This window comes from Pyxicephalus adspersus, chromosome 10, assembly GCF_032062135.1.
Source record: "Pyxicephalus adspersus chromosome 10, UCB_Pads_2.0, whole genome shotgun sequence".
Classification (NCBI taxonomy): Eukaryota; Metazoa; Chordata; class Amphibia; order Anura; family Pyxicephalidae; genus Pyxicephalus; species Pyxicephalus adspersus.
The window spans coordinates 34,505,873-34,517,494 of record NC_092867.1 but is presented as its reverse complement, the minus strand read 5'-3'; the positions used below and the strand labels follow the sequence as shown (position 1 = coordinate 34,517,494).

Genomic DNA, 11,622 nt, shown 5'->3' with positions numbered 1-11,622 from the left:
TTAAAAAATATAAAAACTCACTTTATGCTTACATAATATTATTAAAATATCTTAACACAACAAAATTTCAAAGAAAACAAAAATACATAAAAACACTCCCTTAGGGGTGTTCCAAATTTCAAAGTGTTTTACAAAAACTTAGTTCAGTTGCTCAGAAAGAGGAGATATTGATATATTAGGTGCAGATTATCAACTGAGGACCTCTCTCACATAGCATGGTAGTTAGGATGTAGGCAGAGCAGCAACAGGAGACAGGAGGCATGCTACAGAAGGCAGCAAGTACTCCAATTACTATATACAGGGATGGATATTTCTCATTTCACATATGTAGCAACAAGTCAAGCTTGTCTGCCTTGCAGAGAAATTGTTTGAGCAATTCAGTTCAGTTGATAATCTGCACCTAATACATCAATATCTCCTCTTAGCCGACTAAGTTTCCGTGAAACTTCCTTTGAGTCTTTTTATGTATTTTTTATTTCTTTTGAATTTTGTTGTGTTATTTAATAACATTATGTATAGAATATAAGAATAAAGTGAGTTTTTATATTTTTAATTATGTGGTTTGGAGAACATTTTATTTGGCCTTAAATGTCTCGGTATTTAGTAATGCACCAGTTTTCTGTGGTTCAATTTTGTTGGGATGTGGCCATGTCAATTACAACTCAGGTGGGATCTAAATTGTTCTAAATTGTCAACTTAAAGCCATTTCTGGAAAAAAAATAGACTTGAAGGACTTGTTGACCTGGGCTTCAGCTTGTATAAGAGAAGCGTGTACAGAAAACTTTTTTAAAGCATTTGCAGACGTTTCCGTAAGCTTTGCTTATTAAACCTTTAAAGTACCATTCAGCTCCACTCCAAGAATGTAAACAGATCTTAAAGCAGAAGGAAGTTTTTGAATAAAGGCCGACAGTGGGATTTTTAGGATATCTACATTTCTTCTTATCAAAGATTCTTTCCTGCCCCTTATCAGCCTTTTTTTCTTTAGAGAACACTGAACCACGCATGTGCAGATCAATTTACAGTCTCTGCGCTGATCCTTGCTGACACTGTGTAACTCCCATGCACAACATCATCCCTGCTGAGGAAATGAAGAAACTAGAGATTCTGAGGTCAGAAGAACACATGGACAAGAGGGAAGCGCCAGCAACCAAGTGGAGTGCAGACATCACAGTGCCCCTCATAATGTATAAATATGCTGCACATACTTGCACATTATGGCCAAAACCTCTTGGAGGCCCCAAAATTGCTGCAGTTTACTACCGCTTTAATAAAAGTGTTGACAGTCACTTTAAACAAGTTGCTAACAGGCTTTAGTAAACTTTAGTACTATGTGAAGCTTGATGAAAGTCTGCTGAAGCCTGCTAGCAGCTTGTTTAAAGTGACAATCAGCACTCCTTTCTGTATTTAACATTCCCATTCTGGAACTTAAAAGTTTTTAAAGGTTTCAACAAAGCTTGTCAAATGCCTTACAAAAAGCCTGCGGTAGCAAGATCAAGGACATGTGGAAATTTATAAAATATAGGATTTGTCAGTGGTTATAACAAGATACGTCATTGCTTTTAAAATTTGCATCATGTTTGGCATTTAACTACCAATACATGTAAATTATTCACATTTTTTTACAGTTTAACAGAATAAATATATATGTCAAATGAAAGCAAAAATTTTGGAGATGTTTGTAAGTGTCACTCCAACAAAGCCAATACTTACAGCAGTGCACATCTTATAGCCGACTCCAAAATCAAATCTGCATTGTTCATCCATGGAGTAGTTGATTCCTGGAAGCTCTGGAAGTTTTGGCCATTTGTGTTCAAATGGGTCATCCAAAAGGCAATCATATGAACTAAATAATTAGAAGAGAGTGGGATAGTTAAAGTTTATTCCTACTTTACTGCTAAATAATTGTTTCTAAATGTTTCATGCAAGAATCTGAAATAGAGTGATTCCAGTACACCAGATTTTTTTTTTTAGGAAACGTGAAAACTTCAGGTCTACAATCAAAATTGGAAAAGTGTGTATAAACTGATGCGGAATTAGTCTTGATTGTATTGATGTGAGCTGTATATTATCCATCCTCCTATGAACTTCACTGTAACAATATTTTTCATTATATTGTTCTTTGTATTGTAAGATGTTTATTATTGGTCTGTTTGATTTTTCTCTCTTTTGTTAAACTAATAAAAATATTGAAAAAATGGAAAATTGGGTAGATGCAGTTGGAATAAATCCAGAATGCATTAACATACTATTATATAGAACAGGAACAGAAAACACCTAAATTTGCAAATATTTTAGTATGTTTTATTGAAGAATACATAGAGATGTTTTAATTCATGAAATAATTGAACTAATACATTGTGTTTGAATCTTTAAATCAGAAACACGCTGGGAGTGATTTACTAAAGAACTGCTTTTATTATGTACAAAAGTATTCAATGTTACAACTAATTTGATGTTTCGAATGACAATCAAATAAAGAAGCTTTTACCAAAAGAGGCGCCTAATTTATTCCGGCCTTTTTTTGGGGGAATCTGGAGAGATAATTGCCATAAAAAAAAAAAAACAATACCTAATTAACTAATTATATGAGGTGGTAGAGCTTTCTCTATATACCCTTAGGCTAAGATAACATGGGTATCTAAAAACTGCATGAAGCCCACACAACTAACAAACATTTTTAGTATAAATCTGAAACTTGAATATGTATCGTAATTAATATCATTTTTCTATGCTTTCTTATGACAAGCTCATGCGTGTGTGTATATATGTGTGTGAGTGAAAAAATATTCACAAATGCTTTTCTACACAGATGGTAATTATTCCATAAATCTTATTGCAGTCCATGTTTACCATGTTTGGTATGCAACACTGATGGCATAGACAAGAACAAAGTCTCAGGTACTGTATATATAAAGAAACAGCTTTTATGTTGTAATTGCACAACCATACTACAAAAGATTGTCTAGACTTCCATTGTGGCTTATGATTCATCCACTATTTACAGGTTTTAAATACAGATGTTCAGATTACCCTCTTGGGTAATAAAGTAATTCCAAAGTGAAACCTTTATGTCTAAAACAGCCGGGTAAAATAAAACCGGCCAAAACATTCCCATTAGTATTAAAACTGAATGTATGTATGCAAAATCATAATATTCAAATTACTTACTGTATATATCTGTTAAGTTCTTGCTTGCTGCACCTAGACCAGTGATAGCGATGGAAAGCAGCTTGTACAAGAGGGGCCATGATGCTTCCCATACTGGTTTCATCAGCACAACGGTTCCCCTGTCCATCATGCTCCATACCGAGTCTGCATGAGAAAGAACGTAATACAGTCTAGTCTACATTCAGTAATCAAAACAATGAAGACCAATTCCTGCATTACTTCAGTACTGGACACATGTATTTAAAATAAATATATATTTAAATAAATATATATATAAATGTATATATATATATATACACACGTACATACATACATACATATGTATTCACGCAAGATAATTTCCAGCAACAATCATCTTACATCAGTCGGACATGTACAAGGCTTTAGACTAAAGATTTGTGATCTACTTTTCACATATCTACCTTTTCAACAGAACATATATAAAAGGTAAGTACATTTAAAGTAGGGCTTGAGGCTTTATTCTGCCTAAAACCTTTTTTTCAGCACTGAAAGAAAGAAAGGAAATAGAACCTCTGTCATATATGTTTGCTGGTTGGACCACCAAATTCCTTCAATCCTGGTTTGGTTAAAATGGTTACAGACATCAAAAGTAAAGGTTATCTTACCTACAGGAACACAAAGAGCAAGCAAATACTATTTAAAAAATGCAACATGGATGAGTGAGAACCTGTAAAAGATTTTCATTGCTTGTTTGATTTCCCTGTTGGGATATACCTTATAATATGTCCTGCTGACAGGGAATCTTCAAAAGCAGGAAAATAAATACATTACCCTAGTAGTCAGAGACTATAAAATATAGGCAGATGCTCATAAGCTTTCCTGCTCTAAACAAAAAAAAAAAATTGCCAGACTAGGTTTGGAACAAAAGTAATAATTCAATTATTCTTCAAGCTTACATTTTAGTAAGGTAACAATTATAGCATTTAGGGTAATACATATTTAAATAGGCTCTGTCACTGAAGTGAAAGGAGAAAGGAGGAAACTCCTGCAGGTATGAAGTACAGAACCTAGATGTGAATGTACATGCCTAAAGCATTACCAAATCTGGTCATTGTAACAGGCATCACTTTGGCACTCCCTAATACTGCTGAAGCTTGCTTGTGCCTGTCTATCACTTGCATATTTCTACTGGTCATTGAGGCTGCCTATCAAAGTGGGCTGTGAATATATAAGGACACTTTCAGCTTACTGCACTCCATACTCATAGTGGTTTGCCCAGTTTGAAGCTCCTTTTCACCAGCACTTGTTCTTAGAAATCTATGACTTGCCCATCTTATCACATAAGTAGCCATATTAATGCAGCCAGAGCTCTGTGGGTTTTGGTGCTTGTTCACATGGAGCCGTTGGCAGGTGGTTCAAACACTTAGTAAATGTCTACCTAACTCTATCTAGCCTGACAATATATTTCTTAACAAAATTCTATTGCAAAAAGAAAACATGCTGTTATGTTCCTCTAGTGCATGAAAACAGGCCCTACCAACAATATATGTTGCTAATTTTCTGTACTTTTTCTGTAATTTTCCACTAAAATGGTAGAAGTTTAATTGAAATATACATATTTCCGTCAAACATTTTTGCAAATTGGAAAACAGTAAATCCCTTTAAAATATCACTATTTTTTCATGTAGATTCACAAGAACCTGCGGCTAGACCAGATACTTCAGAGTTAAAGAAATTTTTCACTTGTGCTTTACCAGGGAACTGTACAATGAAGCAAAGCATTACTTGTTCCATGAACAGCTGGCCCTTTTTTTCTTAGACATCTGACTTCTAGCATGCACATTTTTTTCTTTTTCACATGTTTGTTTTATTGAGGTCTTAGATAACTAAACTGGGAACAGACTGTGTGTAACAAACTTGTAAAGTGGCATACAAAAGTACTGGGCAAAAACAAATAAAAGAGCGTATAGGTATATACTGTAACTAGGCAATACAAATGTTAGTTACATTGTTGATTGACAACACTTCTGAATCCATAGTCTGAGGTTGATGGTTGCCATTTTTGTTGCCTAGATCATGTTAGGGTTGATGGCATAGTACACCTAAATATGTGCCTATTTAGCGTACAAGCTTTTTATATGTACAGTGCAGAGAATTATAAATCCAGCTTCTGGTTACAATAACAGCCCTCATTTTAGAATATTTGGACCACTTCCTTTTCATACACTTTTTATGTTTTTTGGAAGTCTCAGGTATTCAAACCAAGTAATTCGTGCATATAACAAATTTTACAAACTGGCATATAAATATGCTGGCTAAGGTACAAGAAGCTAGGTGATTTACAGTTGAACTATATACATACAGTAAGTCCCCATGGTCTTCTTTTTTTTTACTTACCTTTGCTGCAGAGGGCATCTTGACTTCTCATCCCTATGCAATACAACTCCATGTTCTTAATCCAGGGCACCTTTGCACTTTTTCCAGCAGCAATAGCTACAGGTGGACTTCCACCTGCATGTCTATGGGCCTAAGCAGTCACGTCTTCTTTGGGCCACTTGGAATTTTAACATCCCCTGTAGTTCTCATTATAAAAGTAACACAATTGATGCAGCCACCACAGTTGCCACATATGCCACATCTGAGATAAAAGTCTTTGTGTCACCTCATTGCTTCTTGGTCATAGGAAGGAGAAGGAGAAAACTGGAGCAGCCAAATGGTCACTATAATTAATTTAAATTTAAAGATGACCTACAGTAGAAGAATATTTAAGCTGATGACTGGGTTCCAAAAAATTATGTCTGATTGGTGTTTTAATCTTCTGGTTTGAATTCCTTCTGAATTACTGACCCAGAATGAGTATGCAGCTCAGGTGTTCAGCTAATTGCCACACTGCTCAGCTATCTACATGTTTGTTTCAGTGACTGACACTAATGACACCAAAAGTTTCATGACCAGGCAGTTAGCAATTGTAAAATGAATTTAAGCTGTGGCAGCTTACACAATCTCTCAGTATAGGGGATCTTTAATATATATAATAATGTACATTGTCCAGGGGTACAGTAGGTGCTTAGAAAATTGATTTCTTTTAAAGACAAAAGTTCTTCTTTGATTGACAAAATTGACCTTTAGACAAAACGCTTTTTAGTTTTCAGAAAGGTTTGGAACCTCCTGTTTTTCTGTTCTCTGCGGTCTCTCTGTGAATATTTCCCCTCACTTCCTAAACCATTGACTACATAGAACTAGAAGTGGGAAAAATCTCCCACACACTGCAACACAGCAATAAAAACAGCTAAGTGATGGAGAGTTAGAGCGCCCATCAGCTATTCATCATTTGGAGATTTTTCTTCAGCAGTTTACAGTTTAAAAAAAGTGTGCATATCAAACGGCAAGGGAATAGGTAAAGGTATGTGTTCCCTTGCCTTGATGGTCATTGAAGAAATGGCCTCCTACACTAGATGTCATTGGAAAATGCCTGCCTACAACATTGATGGTGTAAGAGGACATTGTTTAGGGAACCCCTTGGAGGAACCATAGACTTCCACAAAAGCCTTGTTGATAAAAATTGTCATAAGGTACATAGAAAATTATGAACACGTACCGATCAGCACAATCTCTGCCATACACAGAAAAAAAGTATATGCAGAAAGCAGAATACTTCCAGTTCTTATCTTTGCAAAAACTCAGTCCAGTTTAATAGACAGTTCCAGTTTCATTCCTGTGTTGCCAATACCTTGTGAAGCCAGTTATTGGATCACATGGGTTGTGTAGTAAAGTGAAGTAAGATTGTGTTACCTCAAACATATAAAAACACAGACTGGGTAATTATAAATGTAGTTCAAATCACATTTTTGTATGGCCTAAGCAGCTTAATACCTGAAATATGAGAGCTCCATATTTCTGCTAATGCACACAAAGATGATAGTTTAAAAAGAAAATATAGTGGAGGCCTTCCCCAGTTAGACTATTTTTAATGTTGTAGACACTGTCAATCAGCACTAGTGCTTGCTCAAATGTAAAATCCCACTTGATGGGTAAGTATGAATCACATTGTATAAAACAAATTGAGGTCTGTGGAAACAAAAATTAAAGCTTGTAATGCAATGGGATTAAAAATGTTCTTACCAAAACTTTGAACAACCCCATTCCAAAATTATGTATTTCATTGAATGCTCCAGGTGGCCAGGACAATGCAGTTCATATGAAGTCATTGTAATCTCCTTGATCTCCAGATGTTTAGACTATTAGCAGATGTTCATCAGTTTACTTTTTATTTCTTAACATTACCCAATTCTGTCACTGTGTATAGTGTTTTAATGTCTAAGGGTGCCTGTAGACATAAGGAGGATGCTTAGACGTGCAGGCACAATTTGACTGTCTTCCGGCGTGCACAAAAAAAACAAATGCTTAGATCTTTTTTTTGTCCATGGAACTGGATAACAGAGTTGTGTTGACAGAAACTGACCATCTCAAATCAATGTCTACTTTTAATATAGATTTGTTAAACACACAGGTAAATACAAAAATACTTACACGTGACCTGTTTCATGGGCAACCACAAATGCAGAAGAAAATCCATCCTCGTGATTTAGAGTACAACTACGCAGGGGGTGACACATTCCCGTCACTGGAGCATATCCTACCAGAAAAAAAAGCACAGTTAGCCATATGATTTTTTTATATGTTGTAGATTGGCACAGTAATTTTTATTACCAGTGATATATCATAAACTAAACCTATTGTAACAAGACCTAATTGAAGAATTAAATAAGTGCAAAGAAATGTAACTGAACAATCTTCACTTTGCTGATTCATAATTTTTATTAAAAAACAAAATCATGAAAAAACAACATTCATTTATTAAGAACAAAAGCGATGACTCTCTACCATGATATGATTAAAGACAAATAAATGAACATTTTTACTTCTATCTGATCATGGCCACTATAATCTTTAGGATTACTGAACACAACGTTCACATGGAAGTAAAAAATGTCAGCACAAATCCTGTTTGTAATAGATGTTCCTCTTAGATTTCAATTATTATTATTTACAATAATGTATAACTTATATGCACCTAGCCATGTGAAATGTTAATTTTGCCATGCACATTTGTACAGTCCAGTATGAATATATATATATATATATATATATATATATATATATATATATATATATATATACACACACACACATATACACACACACACACACACTCTTTCTCTCTCTCTCTCTTTAAAACTTAACTGCCTGCAAAGCTATTTTAGCTTTGGGTATTAATTTTTTTACAGTTTGATTTTCCATTGTCCATTTATATTATTATTATTAATAATATTATTGTTAATAATATTAAACAGAACTTACATAGTGCCAACATATTACACAGCGCTGTACATTAAATAGGGGTTGCAAATGACAGACAGATACAGACAGTGGCTTAGGGGAGAAGACCCTGGCCCAAAGAGCTTACAATCTAGAACATTAGCCTAAAACAAAAAGAGGTTTCCTTCAACCTTTACTTCTCAACCCAAATTTTAGTTGAAACTTTGGCTCCTCTCCTCAAGGCACATATCCACATAGTCCTGTAGAGAAAACACTAGCATACTAGTAGATATAATGCAGGTTTTCTCCAGTTATTAGTAATAGATCCTCAAAGATCCTTCCCCTCCTCTCTCCAAAGAAATAGGCAGTGCTCATTTGTTCTACTGTCACTGGATACAATCACAAAAGATTGTTTCCAGAAACATAGATTTATTAGTGTGTGTACATAGTCCTAAGTAATCTCTTGGCACAATATGTTGTTCTCTTTAAGATCTCACAGGTGAAGCATTGTTTACAGTATATCCTAACCTTACTTTCTCAAACTGTAAAGATATAAAATTAAGGAAAAAATGTCTGCTCCTTACAATTATTGCAAGAATTTTCCCCTAACTGCCTAATTTACCTGGAGCATCTCCAAAGAATGTTTAAGTGACACTAAAACATAGTGCATGTGTCATTTTGCCTCACAAATTTACAGTCATTTTTGGGAATTGAAAACAGTATTTCCAGCAAAAAGGTCATGCTTTGAAGATAATTGTTTATTAGACATGTCACCATTTGCACGCAGTTAATTATGTCTGTTCTCTGTTTCTAAAGAAGCTCCCTGACAGTCTTTATATTTAGTAACCATAAATACTGCTGGGACTTAATCTTGGGCCAACCAGATATAAAATAAACCAGGTATTATTGATATGTATTGAATAACCGGATTATCATGGGAGAACCTGGGTGATACAGCAAATTAGTTTAGTTCCAGGTTTGCTAGGTCACCCAGGTTCTCCCATGATAGTCTGTCTTCTCCAGTAATAAATCAGTCCTAATGTATGCAATACCTGAATAAGTCTTGATTACTCTCAGGAAATTAACTAATTTCCTCTACAGCCAGGGGGGCGAACACTAAAATGAGCCAGGTGGATTGCTGCAATGCATAGTAGTGTCAGTCTAACACAAGGACCATTGCAGTCAAGACAATTCTCTGACATGTAAAATGACATATGTATTTAACTATGTGCTTGAGGTTCTGCTTCAATAAGTAGCCTACATTATAGCAGCATAAGGGGAAGTTTGCGCTGCATTGGTGGCAATCATCCTCATTTAAGGTAGAAAACTATTGCAGAGCTCAGGATTTCTGTGCAAAAGTGCATTTTGTGGCCACATACTTCCCTAGCCCAGTGCAAGCTACCATGACTTTTTTTTAAACAACAGGTATAAATTAACTTTTCCTGAACTTTCACTCAAAAAAAATATATCTGTGTGTATATGTATATATATATATATATATATATATATATATATCATAGTATTATACATATCTTATCTGTGTTAAGAAGTCTTCATTTGTTAAGCATTATTTTTCTCATTAGATTTTCACAGGAAGATAAAACCAAACAAACCAATTGGTACTCGCATTATTTTCAACAGAAACATCTGCAGGTTAAAAAATTTACCAAAGGAGAAAAAAAGACATGCTTTACAGTTGAGTAACCTAGAACAAGAGATAATCACTTACTCTGCAGCTGTGCACATTACATCAAATACAGAGTAGTGTAATAATATAACATTCTCCACTGGTAACATAGTTGGCCAGTTTCCAGTACATCATAGGCTTCCTTACCAGTTACATCATCTTAGCCTTGCATGCCAAGAATACACTAATATGTCACATAACAAAACTTTTGGCCAAGTGACAAAAAGTTGCTAATTGTGGCTAAGTCTAATTTTCAGCTGGGCTTTGGGGTTGATACAAGATGAATAAAAAGTTAATTACAGAATAAACAATGTTTGGATCCAAATGGAAACACAACATAAAGCACACATAAAACATGCCTTTGACTAATGTAATTCTGATAAGTTAGTGATAGACTGGAAAAATGCACATTCCTAACAGTGTATTCTACCATATTCTAAGGTCTATCATAGACAATAAATGACAGATCTTGCTATTTACAGTCAGTGTTGACCAGTGTTCACAGTGTTCAAAGTCTATGGGAGGGCTACAACAGTCCAAGATTAGGCAAGTTAGAATTTCTTTCCCAAGTGTCTTGTTTTCTCCAGTTAATCTTTTACCAGCTTTCTGCATGCAGACCCCAACTTTCCTCTATTCTTTAGGATGGAAAGTCAATCTAATAAGTCAAAAAATATCTTTGTAGATAACATGCCCTAGATAATGGGATTATGTATGAATAACCACTGCCACAAGTAACTGGACAGCTGAAAGAGGGAACTAAACCACATACATTTTTTTGGAGCCCACAGTTACTCTGTTGCTGGAGCAATGAGACATATGTTTTCTCTCTGTATTCTTTTGTATTCAGTGTCTTCAGCCAGTCTCGTTGGCCACGCTGAGATAACATAACTCCAACACATAAGAACAATAGTTACATCGCCCCTGCACAAAATCTGATTTACTGTACAACTGAAGCCTATGTGGAAATAAAAGAGATAATGCAATATTCATTGTTGCTACACTATTTTCAGGTATTTGACCAACATAGAGGAATATCACTATCATATTTCCCATCTATCTCACCAGATTGTTACTAGCAATGCGTAAAACTGGGTTCCAAACTAGGGAATATGACATATTGAATGTAGTGGGATTGTAGAGATTCCAGGGTGACATAGCAGTGGACCTAACATGTTTGAGCGGAGTTATCATTTACGTTATATAGCCTTATTCTTGACTACAAATGTGTTTTTAAACTTTATGACCATGAAACACAAAGGCTGAATAATAGCAATTTGGATTTTAATAAAAAGATTCAGAGATTCCAAATAAGCCCAGATATTACTAAACTTCTGTTTTTCAAGGTTATTTCATTTTTAATACACAGATAGAATACAGTGTTTTAGCACATCAGAAGCATACTTCATACTTTACACCAGCTTATAGTAAAACAAACCTACTAACCCTTCCTACCCAGAAAATATCCCTATAATTGTACTAGCCACATA

The 11,622-nt window shown here is 34.9% G+C and overlaps 1 protein-coding gene across 1 annotated transcript in view; it reads right to left on the bottom strand.

The window, feature by feature from the left end:
- Positions 1-11,622, bottom strand: part of ADAMTS14 (ADAM metallopeptidase with thrombospondin type 1 motif 14) — an 89,705-nt gene that overhangs the window by 32,663 nt on the left and 45,420 nt on the right. The window contains exons 7-9 of the mRNA XM_072424078.1: positions 7,660-7,765; positions 3,169-3,312; positions 1,711-1,843 (exon numbers count right to left, since the gene is read on the bottom strand). Coding sequence (XP_072280179.1) covers positions 1,711-1,843; positions 3,169-3,312; positions 7,660-7,765 — 383 coding nt within the window. The remainder of the gene's footprint in view (positions 1-1,710; positions 1,844-3,168; positions 3,313-7,659; positions 7,766-11,622) is intronic.